The sequence below is a fragment of the Scleropages formosus genome, chromosome 8 (genome assembly GCF_900964775.1).
Source record: "Scleropages formosus chromosome 8, fSclFor1.1, whole genome shotgun sequence".
NCBI classification, from domain to species: domain Eukaryota; kingdom Metazoa; phylum Chordata; class Actinopteri; order Osteoglossiformes; family Osteoglossidae; genus Scleropages; species Scleropages formosus.
In genome coordinates, this window is record NC_041813.1 from 21,201,878 (window position 1) to 21,228,492 (window position 26,615).

At 40.8% G+C, this 26,615-nt stretch overlaps 1 protein-coding gene across 2 annotated transcripts in view; it reads left to right on the forward strand.

Annotated features, from left to right (window-relative positions):
* Positions 1–8,493: 8,493 nt before the first annotated feature.
* Positions 8,494–26,615, forward strand: part of hace1 (HECT domain and ankyrin repeat containing E3 ubiquitin protein ligase 1) — a 29,122-nt gene continuing 11,000 nt past the window's right edge. The window contains exons 1-14 of one of the 2 annotated variants that reach the window (XM_018757313.2): positions 8,494–8,848; positions 10,980–11,034; positions 13,019–13,108; positions 13,970–14,074; positions 14,171–14,246; positions 15,352–15,483; positions 16,094–16,176; positions 18,221–18,317; positions 18,563–18,664; positions 19,168–19,274; positions 20,122–20,362; positions 21,453–21,706; positions 25,534–25,602; positions 25,684–25,771. In XM_018757313.2, coding sequence (XP_018612829.1) covers positions 8,758–8,848; positions 10,980–11,034; positions 13,019–13,108; positions 13,970–14,074; positions 14,171–14,246; positions 15,352–15,483; positions 16,094–16,176; positions 18,221–18,317; positions 18,563–18,664; positions 19,168–19,274; positions 20,122–20,362; positions 21,453–21,706; positions 25,534–25,602; positions 25,684–25,771 — 1,590 coding nt within the window. In that variant the 5' untranslated portion in view covers positions 8,494–8,757. The remainder of the gene's footprint in view (positions 8,849–10,979; positions 11,035–13,018; positions 13,109–13,969; positions 14,075–14,170; positions 14,247–15,351; positions 15,484–16,093; positions 16,177–18,220; positions 18,318–18,562; positions 18,665–19,167; positions 19,275–20,121; positions 20,363–21,452; positions 21,707–25,533; positions 25,603–25,683; positions 25,772–26,615) is intronic. The other variant, XM_018757314.2, reaches the window with a different exon arrangement.

Here is a 26,615-nt window from a genome sequence, read left to right on the forward strand (position 1 = left end):
TCAGTTTGACCTGTATAATTTAGTGAGCTCTGTTTGAAAATTTCCATACAGACTGAAAAAATCCTGATATCATGTCGGTTGTGCTCACTACGAAAATGTAAAGAAAAGGAGACAGAATAAGCAGAGGAAAGGAAACCAGTTTATATATCTTAAAACATGTTTATGAAGCTGTAGCTGGAGGAAAAGTACACTTTTAAAATGTGCTTTGCTTTCCACTTGGACTGTACAAGTATGTGACAGCAAAACCCACCCTTGGGAAGCCGAGGCGTTTAGGTTCAGGGTTTGAACCCGGGGTACCTTGAACAGAGAAGTGTCGCCTCTGCTGCATCTCCGTGCTCGTGCTGCTTGTCAATCGCTTCGTGTTATTGCTGATCAATAAAGTCCCTCGGGTTCAGCACTACGGCCAGCGACAGGATAGAGCTACTTTTTCATCGAGCTCTTTTCCTCGGATTTACTGACTAAAGCGGTATAATAATAATATAATTCCAACACTGTCACAATAAATCTGCACGACCGCTTGTCCATGTTTATTATTCAATTATTGTCTGACTATATTATGCGGGCGAACGTTATTCTTCAAAATACCCACGCCGCACATATTCTTTCCATATTCAAAACAAGCGCTGCTAACTCCTACATCCACGGTTTTAATAATGGAAAATGTCAATTTTATAGATAATTCAGCGTGACGCAACCGTCTCCAAGACGATTATGTAACATATTTAATGTTAAAATATAAAACGGCAAGGAGTTCCCGCATAATCACTTTTATTGGGAAGAACGCTAATACATGCTGTGTCATAATGCAATGCTTTACCACATCAATTACCCTGTTTAGGAGAAAAAGACCATCATAGCAAGTGTCCCTTCCGCATTTCTGTTATTACACGAGTGTTACCGCACTAGTTACCAAAAATACAATGTATTCAGTCAGTGCTCAGTGTGTTGTACATCACTGATGATCTACTGATATTGCAGCCTGAATAATGTCATTCATCTAATGAAACTGTATTTAAGTGTCACTTGGTGTGTGAAGCTGTTCATACCCCTATACACGGTCTACCTGTTGCGCTTTTGTAATTAATTGTATAATTCATTTCTCATTGTGCAGCAAGGCATTATACACGTGTAAAGCCCATATGAGAGCACAGTTAGAAATGATTAGGTAAGATCTGCTGAAAATTCTTTGCTAAGAGTGAGTGTGTGTGTGTTATTGTGGCAATGGGTTTTTCACAAAGAGAGCTGCAGAGGTTATTCCAGGGGTTTTTTTTTTTAAGCATCTATCACACTTGTGCTGCAATTTTTCATCACACCAGCAGTGTTTAAACAGACGAACTCCCCCCCCCCCCTCTCCAACATGTTAAAGTGAGGATTTTCCTCGCGGCTTCTCGAACCCCAGGCCGCGCGCAAGAGATGTGCGCGTCAGTGTTTTGAACTCGCAAGTACGCCCCCTCACGGCCGCAGCGGGACACTTCGCACAACTCCCAGCGGGGAGCACGAGGTGGTCGCGCTCCACAAGGGGTTAAATGCGCCGCATCCGCGGGTGGCTCTTCCACTTCCAGCGCGCCGCGTGGCGATAGCGCAACGCAACCCCCCTCAAAGACAGCCGTGAACACGCGCGCTCGCTCGTCTTTCCTCAGACAATAAAGATGAAATATGAATCAAGCGTACTGCTGGATGAGCGCCTGCCTGTATTCTCACCAGCGCGCATGAACCCGGAAGAACACTAGTCTCCCCATCCTCGGCACACCGCACAGCCCTCTCGTGTCCGCGCGCGCGCTGCATGGTACGTCTGCTCAGCGCGCGCCGCAGCTGTCAGCGGCGAAGCGCTTACGTCGCGCGCTAACGTGCTGCCAGCGAGCCGCGTGCGCCGCACGTAGCGGAAGCGGCGCGTGGTGTTGTCTCACCTGTTCGTCGCCATCGCCGGAAGCGCTCAGTTCTGCCTCGTAACTCGTTCGTCCCGGTTCTGTATCGTCGTTTTGCCCAGACGCGACTGGTCTCACTTCCCGAGCCGAGGGAGCCGGTCGATTCCGCGGCGCCGCGGGGAGCGTCGGGGACTCTCGGTCATTCTGTGGCACGCGGCGAGGCGCGCGCACTGCCCGCCCTCAGTGCCTGAGCGCAGCCTCACCTGGCCCGCGCGCCATTGGCCACGCTCGCGAACCGCGCCAAATTGGAACGCGCTCTCCGCAGGGCTCAGATGAGCGCGTGCTTCACACTGTACCGCACCTGCGGGGAACGTGTTCCATTGTGCGTGAAATAACACGCATTTGAAGCGTGTCTGTCTGTGTGTCTAGAGCACGAATACGTCTTCGATGAATTATTTTCACACTTTTGAGTTTTAAACGCCTTGTACAAATGCGCTTCTTTCTATAGTAACATTTGCGATTTGAACGGTGGCCGCTTTGTTCACTGACCTCTTGTTCCTGAATGAATACTGAGGGATTATCCAAACATAACACACGCACACAGTTAAATATCACCATTCTTCTTTAGTTTTTAAACTCAAATGTATAAATCAGAAATAATTCCTACTACTGGAAACACAGCGGTTAGAAATGTAACCTTTTGTCGCCCTCTCGTGGCTGTACAAGGGAGATGCTGCTTTGAAGCCTGAACGAGATAATAAAATTGATTAATTTTAGATTTATTTCGTTTACTTTTCATAGATATTAACAGGGCAGATAACCTTAATTCGACGCGGCAGCTTTTCTTATCCTTTTGCTTTTAATTATTTGTATTAGAAGCAGCAAACGACTAAAATGAATTATTTTTAAGATTTCACTAGGAATAAAAGGATTATATTTAATTTATTATATCAAAATGTGAAACGGCGAGACCTTCAACAAGGCTTACTAAAAAAAAGCTACGATCTTTTCTTTCATAACAACTAAAGTGTATTTATTGCTTAAGGTTGTGCAATAATAATAAAAAAGAAAATTAATTAAAACGTTCTACTTTTGGCCTGGGTTATTAGAATAAACAGTATATTTGAAATAAACGTGCATTTTATTTCTCTTCTTCAGAAATTGATTGAATTTAGAAAATCCATTAATTTATTATTCGGTTTTGATGGAATACATAATAAATTAGTTTAAAATATAAACTAATTAAATAAAACATACAGTACTCAATATGCTTAATTGTAGTATTCTACTGAATTTGAATAGTTTCATTCTTATACGTTTTAACTATAGCGTTTGGAAGAATCCTTTCAACATTCAGTTTTTCTAAACACTTGGATGTTTGTGCCAACAACACTATTTTACTTTAAAATAATGTAAAATATTTCAACATCTGCTTTAATGTTGCCCTAACGATGATGCTGTTTCAGTAAATGCAGAACTCAGGCTTTTGTAGGCTATGCAGTGCTTGTTAGTACCGTATTTGAAAACAGTTTTTTTTTCTGTCCAAATAAATGACAAAAGTGAAGAGATATAAAGAAATGTTCCTTCCAATCTGACAGAATTACGTTGGTAAAGTTAATAGGAATCGCTTTAATCAACTAGTTTTACTTGCAATTTAACGCTGAAGATTATTTTTCTGTATTTAGTTGATTTCTGTATATTATTAATTTAATGTTTTGTGGCTCATATGAAGGGTGATAAACTTCTTACTTCACTGTAAGACAAACCTTAAAGACTTAAGGCACAGATTTAACTAATAACATCACTTTGTTTTTATTCATAGTGGAACTAATTCTACTTTTCATGTTTCCGGCTATCACAGTAATCTATACTTATGAATAAAAGGGGGAAACAAAATATTTTCGTTGTACTTGGTTAATATAACTTGATAATTTCAAAATTAATAAACTGAAATATTTTTCTGGCTGATGTTTTCCACTACATATCTACGGATACTAAATTAATTACATTACACCATTACATTACAGCAGATGAAAAACCATAATAATAAGAAGTTATAAATAAAATCCTTATCCATTACATAACTCAATTGCATTTGTGGAATGTTTTCTGAAATTGTACAGATGTCTATATTTACATGAAGTTCTAATAGAAATAAAATTTCAGCCCCTTTTTGATCATTTTACATCAACATCTGTTTCTGCTCCTTGAAAACTCTGATATAATTTTAACTAAGCTGTAAGTCCTTGAACAATGATAAGATTTTAAAAAATATTAATATTATGTTTCACATTAAAAACAACCTATGACAAATTGGTCTTTTTTTTTCGTTTGACTTGTGAATTATGAACTTTTCAGACTCGTTTCCACTTTTTTAAAAGGTTGATTTAATATTTTAAATATGTTAACATGAATTGTATGAATCTGAATGTTTTCTGCAGAAATTCTAAGATAAAGAATATACCTTTTCCCTCAGTAAGGAATTTGCATATTTTTCAGTTTTCCCTCTCATTTCCAGGCAGGAAGTCATTTCTCAGCTATAAGGAAATCTTATGTGCTCAATTTTAGTGGTAGGGGCTCAAAAACAACTAGTTCATTATTCTTCCAACACATTTGTGGAAATGGGCATTTTATAATTTTCAGAGGAAAGTGGAGTTTCATAAAAACTGTCCAAACTGCCAATACCTTCACTGTAAAAGAGCCACTTGTGTATTGGTATATAGTGACTTTTATTTCGGTCAAATCCTGATTTCTCCTGGCTAATGGCTTTATGAAATATAAAAGCAGCTGGTGCGTTGAACGTGGGAAGTGTCTCTTGCCCCCAGAGCCCCTCTGGAAAGGGCGCCCTCTGCTGGACTGCAGGAGTGACGGTTTGAGCGCAAGTGCTTGAACGAGCTGCGCCTTTTCCCCTTGATTTGCGCAGCAGACGCTTTTCTCCAAGGCGACTTACGACGGACACGGCATGCGTCGTATGTAGCGGACGCCTTTTCATACAAGGTCACTTGCGGTGGTAGATACACCGCGCAGGTTCAGAAGCTATAGCCAGTCACACACCTCTAAACCCAACCCGCTGTGAGAGAACAGCGCTGTCCGCTGCGCCACCGTGTAAAATATAGTAACCCACTGGACGTCTCCTGCATCACATACAGGGCAGGGGTCCTTCGCTCCACTCGACTCCATGAGACAGGTGGTGAGAAGAAACGACACCTCCTGGAGCACTGGATGGCTGTGCTTTTTTTTTTTTTTTTTTTTTTTTTTTTTACATTTGAGGATGTGATCAATAATAAGTTTTCTTCTTGTGTAGTAGAGATCCGTGGAAAGAATGTCTTCTTTCACTATATGTGTACATTTTACATTTTAAACGTTTTCTTTTTTGTTCAACAACATTAATAGAGCGATGGACTTAAGGCACCTAATTCCACTGATCCTCGGAAAGCTGGAAAATTGTATACAAGTATACAATACAATATTTTGTATACAACCTCCTTCTGGGTTTGTTTTTGCCCCTTTTTGTACTCTGGAGGTTTTATTGAAACAGGGTTATTTTCTTCAGTAGTTTTTCTTTCATTCATTGCTGAATTTGTGAGCCATCAATAAATCATATTGTTTTGTAACTGTGCTGGTGATGGCAGAATAATATTGATGACAGAGATGACTGAATACTGCAGTCTGGACCAGTGAAGGTGGGTCTTCATAGAACAACAGTACAGAAGAAGAGCTCTAGGATTTTGACGCGTTAAGCCATTAAGTGTTTCCTGTAGTTTATATTTTTCTTCGATTTCTGGCAGCAGCACTTTATACAAGTAAAGTGGAAGTACAGCATTATTTGGGACAGACCTCTAAAACAGCGATTTTAAGCCACGGAACTTGTTCATTTATACTCCTTAAAATTAAGAAAATCAATTTAAAATCATGGTTTAACAACTGGATTAAGTACGATCCTGAAGAATCAGTATATTTCTCTGTTATTTTTAATTCGGTTTGTTTGGTGGCCAAAAAATAAGACATAAAAAAACCCACACAGATCGGGCTTAAATGTAATATCTTGTTTTTTGTTAACACAAATAATAGAGAGTTTTTGGTTGCGTAATGACAAAGCAGTCTACAAGGTCATTCACATATTCATAAAATTGAAAAACTTAATGGACTTAACATGGATACTGTACTTAATAGCAGTATAATTATCAAGTGTATAAAATATAGTTTATTATTATTTAACAGGACAGTAACGCAGTTACAGTCAATTAGCATTGAAAACATTGAAAAAGATACAACACCGGTGCCAATACCAAGTTCAAATATAGGTAATGAAAAAGGGGCTTTTAATGTATTATTATTGTTATTTATTACATACGTTTTATTCTATACGTTTCTGAGTAATACACGCAATTCTACAATAATAGAAAAATCATAAAAATTATTATATCTAAGGACTGTACGTAGAAAATGTGGAGATTTGGTACATTTGTCAGTAAAAGTGATGTAGACTCATCAAACTGCACTTTGACTCAACTGTTCTTTTACAGACTCGTCTTTAAGTAGCATTTAACAATATTGGATTTTAATTGTTTTTGGCATTTATTTAAGATTTGTGCTCAGGACTTTAACCTTAAAGTAAAAATTAACTTTAAAAAACGAGGGTATTTTTCGATTGGTTGCGGTTATTTGTGAATTTTGACTGAATATAAATAAAATAATATTCACCATCTGCAGTACTTCTAATAATTCGTTTTGCTTTTTCATATACACCGTTTCTTCGTTTTCTTAAATGTAAGTATTAAATATTGAGAGATGCGCCTTGCATGTCGTACTATTATATTATTTTGATTTTAAAATGTGTCCCATCAGAGAGTAAAATTGTAATAAAGATGTAAAAACGCACAATGCCAAGGCACCCTCTCCTGCGTGCGGAAAAGCGCAGCGGCAGAATTAGCGCTCAACGGAGACCTCTAGCGGTCACAGTTTGTACCCGCGGCTCTGCGCAGCTCGTGGAGCCCGTCAATAAACAAACATAATTCATAATCCGCCATTTTTTTAAAAAAATTCAGACATCTATTTCAAATCTAATCCAGGGGCAGCCAGTGTTTTCGCATCAAATGCCACACCACAGAAACAACGCAGACTTTAAAAACGGTTGTGAATGAAGGACACGAATGGATGTTTTTGAAGGTTGGCTGACCCACCTCTCCCATGAATTTCATATTTGTGGGCATCGGCCACGCGCGTGGACTGTCCGTACCACTGCGCTAAAGGGACTCGCTTTAGGCACACTGTCCATTTTAAGTTCACGGCTGTTCTTATTTCACGTATGGCTCTGCCACATTGCTCATACTCCACATCTGCCATCAAGCGGCCTGCCAGTGTAAGACCAGATCATGTTGTTATCTTAACAACATGGGAAGCACAGTAATTTTCCTCCTGTGTTATTAATATAACAGAAAAGGACACAGTGTGGCACATTGGACATGATGCAGCATGGTGCTGAGTGATGCTGATTTGTATCCTAAATAATTTATGGTTCGAAAGCCATTCTCACCTACTGCTGCTTGAGTAGGGTTAGTAAAACCTGGGCAGCATGGTGGCACAGAGAGTAGTGCTGCTATCTCACAGCGCATGGGTGGTGTGAGAGAACATGGGTTTGATTCCTGCTCAGTCTGTGTGAAGTGTGCATATTCTCCCCATGAGTTTCCTCTGGGTGCTTTGGTTTCCTCCCACAGTCCAAATACATGCTGTTCAGGTTCACCCATAGAGTGTGCGTGACAGAGAGAGTGTGTTCCACTGGTGTATGGATGAGTGGCCCATTGTAAGTAGTGTATCTAGCAGTGTAAGTCACCTTGGTGAATAAGGTGTGTGGGCTAGTAACCCTACATAGTATCTATTGTAAGTCACTTTGGAGAAAAGCATCTGCTAAGTGAATAAATGTAAACTGAACTGCTCCAATAACACTGTTTGTTGCTCTGGGTTAACGCATCAGATATACAATGTAATACCAACATTATGCACAACAATACAGTATATTCATTCAAAATGTACAGTAGTAGTATCTTGAAAAAAAGAACAAAAATATGACACACACAACATTTTCAAGCATTTTGAATGACCTGTAAATGGTATCGACATGTCTTCAGAATTGCAAAATTTTTGTTGAATTCAAAATTATTTTTTCATGTACATTGAATCTTTGCAATAAACAGATTAAAATGCACCAAGTATTTTTTATTTTTAAGTAGCTTTTTGCATATCGTCATACTGATCAGGGAAGAATTTGGTGTTCATTGAGTTCCGATTTTAATTTTTATCCAATTTATTTATCTGAACACGAAAGCATTGTTTGTCACTGAAATAAAAAGTAGAAAAAAACCCTAAACCCTAATATTAATTCTAATTGTTTATTTGGGCTCAGGGAACATGATGACATACAATCATGGCCAATTGAATTGATTAGTTATTTGATGAATATACATTTACTTTAGTAATCAGTAGGATCATATTATGTAGTGCAGGAAACTGTATGATTAAACTGAAACACACAGTACACGCGTACGGTTGCTACCATTAACCATGTTAAACAGCGATTCCAACTATAAGAAACAAGAACTACAAATCCCAGAACGCTTTGCGACTCGATTAGCTGGAAAAACAGGAAGCAAAGGGATCAAACGCAAGGAAATCAAAGACGAGGAAATGCTGCTGAATGAATCGGGTGGACGGCGGCTGGCTGGTTAGCTCGTTCGCGTTGTCATATCAGTGAGGGACGCAGAGCCCCTTTTTTTTTTTTTTTTTTGGGCCAACACCGTCCGCTCCCAGCTAGATGGACGACGCCAAGAATCGACACGACGTAACACCGAAGGAATAAGCGCAAAGTAGCTTATTTTGCCCCGTCGCAACGCCTATGATGGAACGTGCGATGGAGCAGCTGAACGTACAGCTCAGCCGACTGACGCGCTCGCTCCGCCGCGCGCGGACCGTCGAACTCCCCGAAGGTAACGTGAGGCGGCTGGGGGGGGTAGTGGGTTCTTAGTTTCTAGATGGGGACACTGTGTGTGTGTGTCTGGCTGGGAAATTTCTTTGTACAAAACAATAGCCTCAGGCAGCAGCGGCTGAGGTGTGCAACAAAAAAACTGGAAATTTGCTCCTTCTCTTGGGGTGTCATTCCGTTGATGATTTTCTATGGACGCATCTTCAAGATTATCTTCGCATACCATACAACTCCACCGTGGCTGAGAGAAAAATCTTTACCACAAACAACAAAGTTTAAATTACAATTCACCATAAAATTTAAAAAAAAAAAAAACTCGTTCTCCCTGCTCGCTTAGTTTCTTAAGCCATCGGTTCTCCGGCGTCCCCCATGATTCATCCTTTTTTATACTTCTCGTTTTCGTTTACGTCACCACGGGCGCGCGGTTGGTGTCCAAGTGGCTCCGTGTCCTGATTTTGACGGACGCGGGAGCCGTGCAATGGGTTGGCCTTCGTCTCCCGCAGTGTCCCCGTTGCGCGAGCACTGTGTGTGTCGGTGACAGAGGTGTTTGAACCCGTTCCGTTGAACGCCGTTGCCCACCGCGTGCTCTCCGCTCTCACACCGCACGAGTTGCGCGCGCCTGACGCGACGACAAGTCAAGTCAGCGCGAGCGCTTCCCTTTTCAACACATTCTCTTCCCAGATAGTTAATTTCGTTTTTATTTATTTTTTAATCTGAATAACACAGTATCTTACTGTACTGCAAATATTTTGCCTGTGTAGTTTTATGAAAGCTGGATATTATTAATCCTGAAGAAATGGCGCGAGCTACACGACCGTGCACAACTGGTAACCTGTAAAAAAAAAAAAAAAAAGAGAAAAATATGACGTGATTCAGACAATATCGCACAAGAATAAACAGATATGTAGCATAATGGAATAACGAAATAAATGAATAAAATAAGTACAAATAGAGTGTACTGCTCGTAGCCCTCGGACACGTCAAGTCAGGAAGAGGTCAGTATGACGAGACGCGGCATTGGGAACGGTGTGGAAAGTCTCCTACCAATTTTAGTCCTAAAAACCGTTTCTGTCCAGCAATAACTCCAGTGTCTGACTTCTTAAAATACAATTCAGAGTGGATTTGAAGCGCTGTTTTTGTCACAGCTTGGCGGCCCTCAAACCATGGCATTTCCTGTGTGTGTGTGTGTGTGTGTGTGTGTGTGTGTGTGTGTGTGGTTTGAGCCTCAACAGGGAGGACACGGATGCCCTGCGGTCCCAGTTCTTCTGAGTGAAGGACAGGGCAATGGAAACAGTCCTCAGGGAGATGGAGTCCTAGCCCATCGCCGAGTCCCCTGGAGGCCTTCCGCGAATGCGGAATATATACTCCTAGTTTCATAATAGGCGTGACATAGGCCTGTTTATAGCGCTCCTAAAGCCAAGAGGGAATGTTTCTCTTCTTTACTGAAATAGGCAGCTTCAGGTGGTTCAGTAGTTAGAACAATATTGCCTTTGAACCCAGAGGTCAGAGGTTTGAACCCCCCCCCCCCCCCCCCCCCCCGCTGTGTATTTATTTACATGTCTCAATTTAGCGGACGCTTTTCTCCAAAGCGACGTACATCTCATGGAAGATACAATGTGTGCATTACATTAGCAGGAAGAGAGACGTGCATGCAGACGTGTGATTCTTAAGTGCTGTTACTTTCCATCGTTTGAACCAATGTTCATCACACGAGTAGCTGCGTAAAACTTTATCAGAATATCGTCGATTCCTGATCACCTTCCTAGCTATTTTTTTTTTTTTTTGGAGATGCATGTAAACAATTACATTACTGGAGTAACTGCCTAAGGGCTTATCTGGGCATGATCATAAAGTTGTAGTGCATGAACGTTAACACCTTACACGAGTTTCAGAGATCATGGGTGAAGTGTAGTACGTGTGATCTAGGTATTTACTTGAATGGTACCAGTAAAAATGGCCCTGCTGTATAAATGGGTAAATAATTGTAAGTAGTTTTAAAGTTACTTTGGAGAAAGTGTCATGAATGTTAACATTAGTAAATTACTTGTTTGAAGAACTGAGAATGCTGCTGAAATTGCTGTCTGACTAATGCAGCAACTTGAATTTTGTGGAGTGATTACCGCTTCTTTCCACAGACAATGAAACAGCCGTGTACACACTCATGCCCATGGTTATGGCTGACCAGCACAGGTAGGTCCTGGGTAACTTGTTATAGTCTCACAAACTTGCTTTTTTGCAGCGGTTTTTGAAACTAAGAATTGGTGCTTGTTACATTCACAGCTTTATTTTATATTAGGAAACTGGAGCTTTAAACTGTAAACTCATACATATCATGAATCAGTATAGTGGAAATGCCCTGCTGTATAGCTAAATAAATGTATGGACTAGTGGTTAGAGCGACTGCCCCTGCACCCAAAGGTCACAGGTTCAATTTCCACCTCTGGCTGTAGTACCCTTGAGCAAGGTACTTGCTCTAAATTGCTCTAGTAGTTACCCAGCTTTATAAATGAGTGAGTAATTGTGAATACCTTAACATTGTAGTTAACTTTAGAGAAAAGTGTCAGCTAAATGAATAAATGTAAATCATTGTAAAGTTGATTAACATTTTAAACTGCGTTGGACAAAGGTATTAGCTAAATGAGGGTTAATAATTATATACTATGTGTTTGTACAGTACATAAGATATACGTTTTCATTTTCTTTTCCTATTGGTTGCCTCATTCTTAAGAGAATGCAGGTTGCCTGTTACCATTGATCAGTGATGGGGAGATGTCACTGGTTCTCATGGACAGAAGCTTTCAATGTGATTCATTTGTGCAATAAGTTTGAAATAATGATTTTTTTTTTTAAAAATTATCAAGATAATTTAAAAAGCAAATAATTTTTATTATACCTTTGAAATAAAAATCTGGAAAACAGTAGATCAAATTGATGTTTGAGGTCAGGATTTAACCTTTGTTTGAAAGTAACGTAAGGCACTGAACTCTCTGTTCTCTCCTACCCAACACTTTCTGTTGGCAGCTAACTGACTCTCTTAATATTTCTTCTAATAATTTGTAGACCATGTTGAGCCCATCAAAACATCCTAACTCCTACCAAATACATAGTATACAGGCAGTCTCTGGATTACGAATGAATTTCGTTCCTAAGTCTGTCTTTGTCTGATTGTATGTAAGTCGGAACAGTTAGGTAAGATTTGTAGGTTTGACTAATTGACGTTAGACAAATGTTCATCGTAGTATATATTATATAGTGTGCATTTCTATGCATAAAAACATTAAAGAAACATTTCCTGATACACTGAAACATAATAATATAGCAACAATAATACTGTACAATGTAATGATGGAATAACAATAAATGCAATTACAGCATAATAGGGAGAGACATAAGAAGAGAATTGTCAGTGTCACTACAGTATTTATAATAGAGAGAGAGAGGAGGAGGGTGAGAATGTGTTTGTAGGTATAAAAAAAAATTAGTTTGCTTTTCCAACGTTTGTTAACGTTTCACCTTTTTCTGATCACTTTATTATTTCCACTTTAGTTTCAGTTGTGATTGTTTTCCTTTTCCTTGATGCATCGTCACCTGCATCACATTTATGCTTCAGTGCATTGGTTACAAGGGTAAAAACAAAAAGATTAAAGTTAAATACAGTAACACACACGAGACACTGTTGACAACAATGTGGTCTGTGTCATAATGAGCGGGCAGGAGACTGAGGTGTGTGTGTGTGGACCCAGTTGCGGGACCTTAGTTGCTACACAAAGGAGCAGGCACAGTGTTGTCAGGAGCAGGAACAAGGGATTGAGGAGAACGAGAGACTGGGAAGGACAGGTAGGTTGTCTCGGGTTCGCTTGAGAGCGCTGGAGAGACGGGTTTCTCAAATGAGATTCCACAACCAGGGTGTACAGGTGCGGTGGCTTTATACCTTGTTGCTCTGATTGTGTGGCTGGTGCGGATGTTCGTGTGTAACTTGAATTTTTAATATAGTAGGCTTTTGGGGGGGTTGTAAGTAAGGGTTGTATAACATAAGTTGCACATTCGTAACCCAGGGACTGCCTGTACTTTGCTCTCAGAGATGGCTCATATACTGTTTGTTACATATTAAATCATTATATGTTGAAACTTGGCAGCTGTAGTGGTTTCTTTAAACGCAATTCTTACACCGCAGGTCTGTTGCAGAATTACTCATGAACTCAAAGTTTGATGTCAACTACGCCTTTGGACGCGTGAAGAGGAGCCTGCTTCACATTGCTGCCAAGTAAGAAGGAACTTTATTTAATTTTGTGGTAAGAAAACAGCAGAACACATTTAACCCGGGGGGGGGGGGTGGCGGGTTTGGCCGGTGCCCGCTGTGTGGCGGGTCTTGGGTTCGAGTTTTGCTTGGGGCGCCTTGCAATGACTAGCGTCCCGTCCTGGGTGCGTCCCCCTCCCCCTTCGGCCTTGCGCCCTGTGTTGCCGGGTAAGGCTCTGGCTCGCCATGACCCTGCTCTGGACAAGCGGTTGTTGACAATGGATAGATAGATGGATGTTTAACCCAACCAACAAATAGCACAACTTAAGGGTAATAGGTGAAATTATAATGTTTGTCCTTCAAAAGTGTTTTAAGAAAATCAAACATTTGCTGATTTTTAAAGTGCTTCCTGTAAACTTTATTTTGTTAACTTCTCTATTGGTTTGCTTTGTTTTTTAGTTTCCATACTGGCCCTGTAGAATCATTTGAAAGTTTAACATAAAAAAGTAATCTTTAGTTATCTACTTGTTTTGGTCCACAACTCAAAAGAATAGTCCTGTTTTGAAAACATGAATGAAATGTAAATGACATGTTTTGAAATATTCAGTATATTACCAGGCCTTCTGATAGAGACACTTTTTGCATGGCCTTTAATTATGTGTTTGTTTTATTTCCTTTATTTGCTATAAACATTGAGCTGTTTCTTAGCACTCTTAGTGTTGTTTTGCCTGCGGTCTGTGTTGTAAACCCTGTGTTGTCATTAGTTTTCAGTATTATATGCTGCAGTATAAGCCCATTCTGAACTGCTGTTTGTCATGTACTATAAACATTTCTCTATTCTTGGTAAGTGCTGTTAATCCAGTTTTTTTTCCACGTCGTCTTTGCTAGTTGTGGGTCGGTGGAGTGTCTGGTACTGCTGCTGAAGAAAGGGGCAAACCCCAACTACCAGGACATCTCAGGATGCACTCCTCTGCACTTGGCTGCACGGAATGGGTATGAGATAAGTTGGGTATTCAAGTGGTCTTGGATGGTAGTATGGTGTGGAGCCACAAATCAGTGACCTCATCTTCCTTCTCTGTTTACCCATAGTCAGAAGAAATGCATGGGGAGATTGCTGGAGTACTGTGCAGATGTCAACATCTGCAACAATGAGGGCCTTACAGCTGTAAGCATGCATGGCAACTCTAAGCAAATCAGCTTATTTTAGTACACATCTATCGACATATCAGTCAGTCAGTCATTTTGCTGTGGAAAAACAGCAGCAACTGTGGATTGTGTAGAGAGGTTCCGATGGCTAAGTGACAGAGCTTGCATAGAAAGATGTTACTTAAATACTTGTTAATTATTATATGTTGCTCTGGAGAAAAGTGTGCTAACTCAGTAATGTTGGTATAAAGAGGTAATTTTCTTGTAGGTCAGTTGGCATCACAAGTAACATGATTCCTTCCTGCCTGTAATCTGAGTGGGAACCATGGAGTGATGTGATGTGACATGCAGTGATAGACTGAACAGCAATCAAACATCTAACTAGATTTAAAATATTTTACAGTTTTGCTGGCAAATTAATGTCAGACATCCATTTCCTAAAAATAATCATGTTAATGTTTCTTCATGGTAAAATTACAGAGTTTAACTTGTAAGACTAATTGGACTAAATTACAGACTCTGAACATTGTAGATCTCAGGATTTTTTTCCGCCTGTTTTAATTATGTGCTATTATGGTTCTGTGCTACTTATTTTTTCCTGGATTTACTGTTAGGATGTACAGTGCTACTTGAAAGTATGTGAACCCTTTTGGCGCTTGATTTCCTCTAAACCAGCATACGGGATTGGTAATTGCACACCTATTGTCAGATGAGAAAGACTGCTTCTCATTAAATAAGTATTTTGTGGTAAAACTTAAGGACATGAGGTTCACATAGTTTCAAGCAACACTATATGTTAATATCATTAGTGTGATGATTTTTGTGAGCATGGTGGGAAGCAGGAAATACGGTAGCTTTGTTATGAATGTTGCATGGTGTCCGTATGCTTTGCGGAGTGAAAGCCATAGTAGGTGGTGAGCAAAATACCTTCTGTGAAAGAGAAGTGACATTGTAACAGGGCAAAAATGCTATTGTACTGAATAGGGATCCCCTTATATGAAAAAAGGATGTATATTTTCATTAGCTTTTTTTTTTTTTTTTGTACAAAACCCTGTTATATAAAGGCTGATAGGATTGAAGGGGTGTACTTCTTCTATAGCCTGTTCATGCGGTCTCTCTCGCAGATCCACTGGTTGGCGGTGAATGGTCGGACAGAGCTGTTGCATGACCTGGTCCAACATGTGTCCAATGTGGATGTGGAGGATGCCATGGGTCAGACTGCTCTGCACGTAGCCTGCCAGAATGGCCACAAGACTGTGAGGAGGATATTGTCGAGGGGAACTGGTGTTATCTTCATGGACATTAGTTTTCATTCAATGTCAAGCATTTTTCAAAGACATTCCAGACTTCTTACCACCTACACGGTTCCTTAAATATCCTGAACTGCCCTTCTTTCTGAAGCATTACACTGCAGCATCAGGTTTGGGGAGAGAAACAGCCACATTGGGTTGTTGCTATGGTGTTGAATCCATTGAGACACAAGGCTCAGAATCCTAGCCTTATCTCAAACCAAAGAGAGGCCTGGGAAGGAGGATGATCTTTCTTTGTTAATCAGTCAAGCACAGAATATTTGTTGGTTATCAAAGCAATGAAATTGAAATAGGTTCTTATGAAGTTATAAGGAAATGGCATGATATTTTGTGACAAGAGGAAAAGGTAAAACTGTTGAGGAGCACATGACAAAGCTGTGAGATTTAGGATTTAAGATGGTGGTTGGTGGTCATGCTTCTCTCACAGAAACCAGCTGTGTCCTCACCTGTTTAAGGACTGGGAACAGAGAAACTTCTCCACGGTACTCTTTATCCCCTTGTTATGTGATGTCACTTTCTCAGATTGTTCCTCATTGTATAATATCATTTGTTTCAGACCGTGCTTTGTCTGCTGGACAGCGGTGCGGACATTAACAGGCCTAATGTCTCTGGGGCCACACCCCTCTACTTTGCGTGCAGGTAAGAAACTTTTGAAAAAAAGAGTGTTTGACTAGTGAAGAAGTTTTCCACTTATTGCTTTGGACGGTGTGTGTATCTGTGTGTGAGCGAAAGGAGGAAGAGTTTGGGAAAAGGATTTGTTTGAAGTCTGCAAGAAGGTTGTTTTCTCTGTGTTTGTGTGGGTTTCCTCTATGAGTGTTAGTGATTGCCCTGCAATGGTCTGGCATCCCATCCAGAGTGTACCCTTCTTTGTGCTTTGTGGTTCCAGTATGAGCTCCCGACCATGCAACCCTGCACTGGACAAACAGTTATTGCTGTTGACTGAATGGATAGACAGACAGACAGACAGACAGATGGATGGGTTAATCATTTTTTTTTTTCCCTTAGGAAATTTACAACGTGATCAGTTGATGGTTGGAGTCTTACTGATGTATATATTAAATAAACAGATTGTATTGACCTGCCTACACAGTTCTTGTTGTGGATGATTTTTTTTTTTTTATACATTGAGAAGTTCTACTTGTGAAAGAAATGGAACAGTCTGATAACCTTGTTGTGAGAATTTGCAGACATCAAGTTTACAAGATATGTTCCTTTTACTTTAATAGAAGTGAAAATTGCCAAAACCTTTATTCTGCATTTGTTTTCTGTGCTTCTTTTTAAATTAAAATATTCAGTTGTAATCATTTTGAGATCATGGGTTAGTCAGATTTCTAATTCAACTGCAGTTATTCTGGGTCAAAGTTTACAAAAGGCCAAGCGACTCGTAGCTTTGTGGATCACTGTTTAATGGTTGTCCAAGTGCAAGGTTTATTGTCATAAGTACAAGTACCATGAAATTCTTGAGTGCTTCTCCATAGACTATGATCAAAAAACAGTAGATAGTACTGCATAAAAACAAAATAACAGTAACAATAGACAGCCAGAGTACTTAAAACTGAGAATACTTAGTGACAATGCAATGTCTGCCCAGATTGTGTGAATGCTAGTTGTGCTCTAATCGATCAAATGTGAGATATGTTTCCATGAAATAACTTGTCATCTGTGCTTACTGTCATTGTGAAAAGACAGTAATTCATGTTATGTCATGTTTTTTCTCCCTAAATTGTTTTTATATGGTGCTTCTGCGAAGGTGATGGATTTTACTGTTATTCTCATAATCTCATCATTTGTTGAATGGAAGATGGATTAATCAGACAGGCCTTTTATTGTAATGAATAACTCTCGCCTTTGTTGAGTGCTGTACGTTGCCCAAATGTTAACAGAATGAGGAGGCTGTGACTCTCTTCTGTTGACATATTCGTTGAATTTTACATTCACAGACACCTGTCACTTTGTGTTAGATAATATTCATGTAACATTTGTACTACTTTTTATCCTAACTCTATTATGGAACTGGATTGGTAAAAACAAGCAGTAAAAGTTCATAAGTGTTTTCAAGGATATTTAAGAGACAGTGAAGTGCAAAGAAGTGTCATGTTCTTTATCTGGAATTTGGGAATGAGATCAGTTGCTTGCTTATTTTTTTAAACATGAAGTGGTGGGGCACAGTTATGTTTTCTATAAGCACCACTCACTTGCTTTCTTCTAGCTTCCGAATGGAAATGTTCATCAAAGCCACTGTAAAGCCAACATTATACTTGTTCCTCATGGTTTTGTCATTGTTTATTTGCTATGCACAAAAAGGCAGAATTTCTGAATATGTGAGTAGAGATTTCTAGCAGTTTCCAGGGAAGCAGTAGTAAGCATCTGCGATGCGAAGGGGATGGCAGTGAACTGTGCTGAAAGAGAATCTGTTTCACTGTACTACCACTTCTCTGTGGGTCCAGGGCTGCATTGTGCTCCCTCGTTGTGCTGTTGCTACATTCCATTTCAGAATTGAAATCCCTCTGTTGGTTATTATTGTTTACTTAACTGATACCTTTTTGATGGGGAATGGGAGTCAAACCAGGAACATCAGAATACAAAGCTGCAGCCTTAAACACACCTTAGTTATCTTTGTCTACTGGCTCCATTGTAGGGTATGACTGTTTGTTTCTCTCTCTTTTTTTTTCTGCTTTTTCAGTCATGGGCAGAGAGACACTGCGCAGATTCTCCTCTCCAGAGGGGCCAGGTACCTCCCGGACAGGAATGGTGTCACCCCACTAGACCTGTGTGTGCAGGTAAGGACATACCTGTGTTAATTCGTGTCTATGCATGTGCCTCCAGGAATAACAGTGCTACCTTGGGATAAATGAAAAGTAATAGAAGTAATAAATCAATGGGTAAGGAATGCATGTTGGTTTTGGTTGGTATGTGTATAGTGGTTTCAGTGATCAATGTAGTTCAGGTAGCATGAATCTCTGTACCTGCAGCTAATTCTTTACGGGAAGAATGTGATTGGTTCTGTGTGTGCTTTAACATCCAGGGTGGCTATGGTGAGACATGTGAGGTCCTCATCCAGCATCATGGGAGACTCTTCCAGACTCTTATACAGATGACACAGAATGAGGACATCAAGGAGAGCATGGTAGGTCCTCCAGCAAATGTTTCACTACAATTCACTTTGTGTTTATTCCCCTTTATACTGTCGTAACGAATTGGAGCACAGCTGGTCAGCAAGTGGCATACTGGTTAGTGCTGCCACCTTCCACTCTAAGCACCCCACTTTTAATCCCACCATCCGCTGTACCACCCTTGATCAAGGTGCTTACCTTGAATTGACATAGTAATATTATTACCCTGTCGTATAAATGGATAAATCATTGCAAGTAGCTTAACATTGTAACTCACTTCGGACAAAATTGTCAGTTAAATGAATAAATGTATAAATATATATATTCTGGCACATTTGGTTTGTATGTAATGTTTGTAAATGTGTTGCACAATCTGTAACATGTTACTCTGACTCTGGAAGTATTTGTCTGTGCAGTATCCCTACTGAAGATCTATAAAAAGGTGTGGATGTGTGTGCATTATCATCTCCCTTATGCACCCCTAATGGTGTATGCGTGCATGTGTACATTTCCTCAGCTTCGGCAGGTCCTAGAGCATGTCTCCCAGCAAAGCGAGTCCCACTACCAGAAGATCCTTACAAGTCTGGCTGAAGTAGCCACCACCAATGGCCACAAGCTGCTCAGGTAGCAGTAATCTAACTGCAGTCTGACTACCAGTAATTCCTGTGATCACACCTTCAGGCAAAACATTTTGATCGGGTGTCTTCATTTGTGTCCGTAACATAGCTGTGGTGCTACAAATTTCACAGCAAAAGGAAAATGAAGTTACACCAAGAACATGGTCAACAGTTTCTGTGCAATTTGTATCTTCCATTAAAGTGATTAAGAATTTATCTATAACAAAAAGCTGTTACTCCTGCTCAGACTGCAGGTAGTGTAGTGTTTAGTGCTATCACCTTGTCATCTTGTTCTTGTTGCTGCCTGAGGCTGCACACACTTTGCCTTTGGCCATATGATATTAATGGGTTATTTTGTTGATTGTAGTCATCCCCCCCCCTTTTCTGACTGGGTTTACTTTTATCAAAGACCCTTCTTTTTGTCTGGTTTGTTTATTGTCTTCTCTTTTATCTGTCAGCTCATGCATTACGAAGTGGGTAAAGTCACTGTCCAGGGTCCTTAATGTTACTGGAGCCTAGTTGCACAATATCGGTAATGGATTCAGGGTAACTTTGGGCAAAGCCTGTAAAATAAGGACCTCAGTTCCGCTGCGTTTGCTCTGCAGCTTCTTTCTCGCTATTAGAAGAGGCACAAAGAGTCTCTGGGATTCAAACTGCAAATGCACATCCCTGCTTTAGGGCTTTTAAACTCAGGAACCTGTCTTTGTTAGCATGATACTTCTGTAGCCCAGTGCCAATTAAAGCTCCTCCTCCTTTCCAGCTTGTCCAGTGAAGGTCTTTCCTCTTCACTGTGTTGTATAAGGACTCCTGTTTTCCCACCAGTCTCACCAGTAAACACTCTTCCTCCTTTCCAGCTTGTCCAGTAATTACGAGGCCCAGATGAAGAGCCTGTTGCGGATTGTTCGGATGTTCTGCCACGTCTTTCGACTGGGGCCCTCATCTCCGAACAATGGGAATGACATGGGCTACAATGGGAACAAGACACCCCGCAGCCAGGTTTTCAAGGTCAGGCAGGGCCAGGGTGCTAGGCGGAGAGACCCTGCTTCGGTGAGAGAGACCAGAGTCAGTGAGCAAACAAAGCATTCCCTGCAGGAAGTAAGTTCCATGCCAAGCATGCAAAAGCACTTTTCAACCACCTTCTGGCTTCCTCTTTTGAGCAGTTTTCTCTGGCAGTGCCAGACCTAGGCCTGGGGTTCCTAATTCTGGTCCTGGTTGGGGGTTCAGAACTTGTTCTGTCTCAGCTGTCACCCAGACACTGACAGACCCAGAAGCTGACCTGAACTAGTCAGGAGTTGCAGTCGAGGGTTTGAAAGCTTTGGTCATTATAAAGTGGTGACAAGCTGTAAGAGGTGATGACATGCTGAAAAGAAATGCTGTAGACCAGAGATGGGGACCCCAAACTTGGGACATAGACATTTTTATCCGATGGCAATTTCCTTACTGCAGTGAATTAGCTTTCCCTGAAGAGGGCACTAGTGTATCATCGCTCAGCCTCTTGCTTCCTTCCAAGTGTACTCCTTTGTCGACGGTCACTGCAGTCGCAAATCCTGAACTTTGCAAGGCCCTCGGCTCTGCTCCTTTAAAGACGCTCTGAAGTTCAAACAGGGGCGCGTCTCCCGATCTGGTCTCTTTCATCTGAGAGGCTTAAAGGCTCAGCAAAGGTGGCGGGTGTATCCTGATATTAAAGTCAGGGCTTCTGCCCTGTGATTAAATAATGCAGAAATAATTTAGAACGAGATGGCCAGGAAATCTGTGTGAAATCAGTGTGTGTAAAGTCTCGTGTGGGTAACTGGAATAAGATGCAGGCTTCAACTTACGTAGTTGATTTTGAGATTTCAGTTGCATGGGGGGGGGTGCAGTGGCACAGTGGGTTTGGCTGGGTCCCACTCTTTGGTGCGTCTGGGGTTCGAGTCCTACTTGGGGTGCTTTGCGACGGACTGGTGTCCCGTCCAGGGTGTGTTCCCTCCCCCTCCAGCCTTGTGCCCTGTGTTGCCAGGTTAGGCTCTGGTTCGCCGCAACCCCACTCGGGACAAGCGGTTTCAGTGCGCGTGTGTGTGTATGTGAATTGCACAGGAAGTCAATGTGTGAAAAGTAAATAACTTAGGATATTAAGGTGTGGGGTCACTGTGTTTTGGTATAGCTGGGACATTAAGATGTGACCATGTGACATTCCTCTTGACCTCAGCCCCTCGAGCTGCTCTGGCACTCCCTAGACGAGTGGCTGGTCCTGATCTCTGCCGAGCTGGAGAGAAACCGGTCAGACCCAGCAGCCGGCGCTGACATTGCCTCGCTCCTGCTCAAGCAACCGCTGCCTGAGGTTGTCATGGAGACAGGAGGGACGTACGCCCAAGGAGAGGACGTCATCTCCATGACAGCCAACCGCCTCAGCGCTGTCATCCAGGCCTTCTACATGTGCTGTTCTTGCCAGATGCCACAGGGGTGAGAATGGTCTCCAGCTGTGGTGATCTAACAGAACACATTTTATAAATGATTCATTCATTATTATGTATCTAACTCACTCTAATCACCACAGTTTTCACTTTTCACCCAGTTATTAGAATATTTAGCAGGATATTTACAGACCATTTTGCTCAAGTACCTAACAGCAATGGATCTGCTGGGATTTGATCTGGTTCTGATTCAGATGTTTAAGATGAAAAATATGTGTATGTGCGAATCACCCAGTCACTGAATTGTTCTGCATGTGAGGCAGATATTCATTTTTCTCCAGTTATTTATCTGGGCTTTTTTCCTGAGTACAGAGTTATGTATTAAAAGGTTCTTGACATTGTGAAGGACAGGAAACTCTGTTAAAGTGTAAGAGCAAGGTGTTTGCTGGGGGTAGCATGATGCTTCAAGTCCTTCAGAGTACGTGTACCAGTATGTGCACAGTTGGGTATATTTTATCTGTGAGTAAGGGTGACCTCATCCCTGACCACATTGACCCTACTCACACTGTCCCATTTCTCCCTGAGGGAGAGACTCATTCATCAGCATGGCCTTGTCCTTGTGCTGCCGAGAGACTCATTACTCTGTTGCAGCCCTCCAGCAGCTGTCCTGGATGAGGGGAAGCTCAGGGCCAGTGTGATCAGTGTCCTTCCCCCCCCCCCCTCCACTTTTCACCACCAAAACCCACATCATGCTTGCACATAAATGCCCTGGTGAATTGCAAGCATGACTGCTCCGTGATTATTGCTGGGCGCATCATTCAGGAATTTAATATAGCATCCTTTACCTTCCTCCATCTTACAAAGGTAATTTGTTCCTCAAAGGTTTCTGTGAGATGAATTCTCATAACTCAGATAAAATCAACACTAGGTTCAGTGGTGCAAAGTTTTATGTATTCCTGAGCCCCAAAATTGACACTGACTTATGCTAAATTTTCACCAAGTTCCACATCATTAATTATTCTAATACTGCACAGCTGTCTGCCTGCGCTTATTCAGCTGTTCTGTAGCTGTGATGTACCTACCGTACACTCCTTATATTTTCCTGCTAAGACTGGAGTTTGCATGTTCTTTGCATATTCACGTGGGTTTCTTACCACAGTTCAGATGCATTTTATGCAAATTGCTGAATCTGAACGACCTTTACTTTGTGTTTCTGTGTGTGTGTGTGGCTGTCTGCGTGCTGTATTTCTGCTGCATATACAGGTGAATTTTTGTAGAGTTTACTGTAGTTTAGCTCACATTGTAAGTGACCTTGGACAAAGGTATCGGCTAAATTACTAGTTAAGTTACTTTGGAGAGGAGCATCTGTTGAATGAATGAATGAATGTAAATGTTTGCACCACTCAACTGTTGGAAGGTCTGCGAATCCCAGATTTGGTTCTTGAGAATGCAAAGGAATTCTTCATAAGCCAAAGTGTGTCTAAGTGCCAAGATAGAATCCAAACCTTGGTGACCACATACATGGTTTTCTAGACAAGGGAGGAACGGAAGTGGTTTCCCGGTGCCTTTTATCATGTAAGTCTGGGGGGAGCGAACATGGGAGAACATGCAAACTTCATACATGCTGAACTGGACTCGAACCCATTCAGACCAAGCAGATAGGAGTTGTGAGGCACCATCTTAACCCACTGCTACTAGGTCCTCATTGGCTGAAGTAAAGGTATTAAATGAAACCCTTTATAAAGTCTGATTCTTAGAGTTCAAAATGTACCTCATGGTTTTGTAACATAACTGCAATTCTCTGTGAAGATCTTTAATTTAGTAACAGAGGAATTGTTTAAGATAAAGCTTGGCTGAGTATTTGTGCATGTATGAAAAATTTGAGGTGGTGGGTGCTCATGCAGACATGGAACACATTAAATTGAAGTCAAAGTCAACTTTGTCACTTCCACAGTATTTTGAGAACATACACTGGAGTGAAATGTTTCTAATGGATCACTATGTGGCATAGATAACATATTACTTTTACAGCATATACTATTACTAATACAGCAATTTATAACCAACTACCAAATTAAAAACACTGTGGGATAAAGTGCAGTGGTGTAGTCGGTTCAATAAATAGAAATGTAAAGTTTTTAAAGCGGTAGTGCAAAAAAAATGTTTTTTTTTTTTTGTGCAATAATTGTGGAAATGAGGGGTAGTGTGACCTAATGTAGGTCAAGATTGAAAGCGTTAAAGAAATACAGCTGCTATACTTGAGAGAGACACCAATTTAAGTGAGTTTTCAGCAGAGACTCAATGACACGAGAGGACAGTCTCTGCAAACCGTATTAAAGTGGCTAATGTCATTCTGGATGGCGGTGTGGGGGTTAGAGTTTGGAGGTTAGAGAACATTTTACCTTTAAAACTAAGTATTAAGTAAAGAGGAGAAAATACAATGCCATAAACAAAATTCCGTTCCAAAAATATATTTATGTGTGTAAGCATTATGAACATAGAAACTGATAAGTCTACTCTGGAACTTGAAAAATAGCAGTATTAAAAATACTCATGTATACTGACTTCACATAGTTTAGTATATTAATGGTGATACTACTGAATTGGGGGGAAGCAAACTTTTTATTTTTTTTTTAAATGAAAAAGGAAATGGTCCTTTTCCGGCTAAGTATTACAATTAGCTGTTGTACCATTGCTGCACAATATGAATGCCCCTGTCCCTTCGACGCATCTCATGCTTCTTGTCATACGCATGCCATTCGTCAGCTCCTACACCCAGGAATCTTACTCGTGTCTCAGGTGTAATGGGGCTTAAAGTCTGGAAAAGACCTACAGCTTGGAGTGGAACTGGAGCAAGAAACAAGTTCCAACACTTGGTGTTGTGTGGTCGCTCAGCAACTCACACTGCCCACTAAACACAGTACCCTTCTTTGGTGCGTCTAGTTTTAGCCCCTTCGAACAATGACCTTGAGTGACCTTACTTTCCGCAGTGTTTTGGGAGCGCACACGTTTGTTTGTGTGAGTGGGGGACTGTGTTTTATACAGTTCAGTCATGAAGCAGACTGTGATTTAATACGGCCTCACGATCCGGCTTGTTTCTGTCAGCTCCGTGCCCCCAAAGCTTCCTAATTAGATTTAATTAGATCCTTAAACCATTCCCTAATTAGCATTGAATTGTGTCTTGGTTATTGTTGGGGTGAAGTTAGGTGTCATTTTCCATCAGCTCGCTATTAATTAACAGCCAAAAAAAAGTAATTATTTTTGATCAAAGCAGTGACAAACGATGTACATTTTACCTTTTCAATTATTGTTCCTGGAAAGAAATCGGATATCATATCTGTGCAGCTTTTAATTAGGTTAGTGAAAATGCCACCACTGTTAAGCTGTACTATTTCATGTTTGTGTGATGGTGTTTATCTGGCATGTCCAGTACAACTTTTTTATATAATTTGTATTTACAGACCAGTGAAGCATTACTGCATATTTCCTTTAGTTAGTTAACAGGGCTGCACTGAATTCAGCTCAGCTTTCAAATTCTCCCCACTTTTTGTTTTTGCACCATGCAGTTTATAAATATAACCAAAGTAAAATTATAAGCAGATAGTAAGGTGACACAAAATCGCTATTAATGAAGTATTTCTTTGTGATTCAGTTTTGTTGTAAGTGAAATTTAAATTACTTCACAGATTCTTATTTTTGTGTGAAATTTTTTTTTTTTTTTTTTGTCATTGGTATGATTCATTGGCAGGCGATTTACAAGCAAATTACTGTAGCGATGTGTTTTAGGGCAGTGTAGCCTGGAATGAAATGTCATCCGAGATTTTCAGATGCTGAATTTCTTGGAAAACCACAATCTTGTTGCTTTCTGTCTCTCAGGATGACGTCTCCTCGCTTCATTGAATTTGTCTGTAAGCACGACGAGGTGCTCAAGTGCTTCGTCACCAGGTGAGTGAGCAGAGATGCCAAATGCTTGGTACGGAGAACCTTTGGAAACTGATAATGCAAACTTTGCACTCTTATTTGCAGGAATCCCACGATCATCTTTAACCACTTTCACTTTCTTTTGGAGTGCCCGGAGCTCATGTCCCGATTCATGCACATCATCAAAGCACAGGTAGTTCCTTTTCTATCACATGATCAGCATGAGCAGTGTGGTCATTTAATGACAAAAAAATACAGACCTGTTGTATAGTTGGGTGAGAGAGGTAGTTAGACCTGCTTCATTCTGACCTTCTCCTTCATGCTGGTTGTATGCATGTTAGTGTTCAGTAGCCCGTTCCCTTAATGGGTCCATTTACTATTTAATTATCTGTTCCGTAAAGCTTATAAGTACTTGGAAGAAAGTACTGCAATAAAATCTAGTATATGATGAATACAAGGCAAAATGTGCTTTAACAGTTTATTATTTTATTGCTAACATTTAATATTTCATCAAACAGCAGTTAACTCAGTAATGGCATTGAAGAAAGAATCTGCATACACTCGTCCCTCTGGGAAATGTGACAGGCATGCTGCAAGGGCTTGGAGCAGGCTGTTAAATTCAGCAAAGTGCAGCCAACTGCTGTGGACTCCTTTCAGTACCAATTTCCACAGTCCACAAACTAATTCCAACTATTAGTGTAGTATACTCAGCTCGCTTGGCTATTTACTCTGTGTATAGCCATTTACTCGTGTACTTGCACATTTATGCCGTGTGCGCAGCCATCTATTTGCTGGATGTTTATATCCCTGGGCCATGTGACTCAGCTGTCATCTTTTGTGATGCAGGACATGATGGGTGGGTGTGTATGAGTCAGACTTGAATCGGTTAGCGGGATAAGCGATCTGTGATACTGTAAACCAATTCTACCCCTGGGATTCTCCACTGAGTGTCATTGGAAATGCTCCCCACCCTACCCCCATCAACCTCAATCATTAAACTGCGTCTATTAAGTTTCTGCGATAACACTTGTCTTATG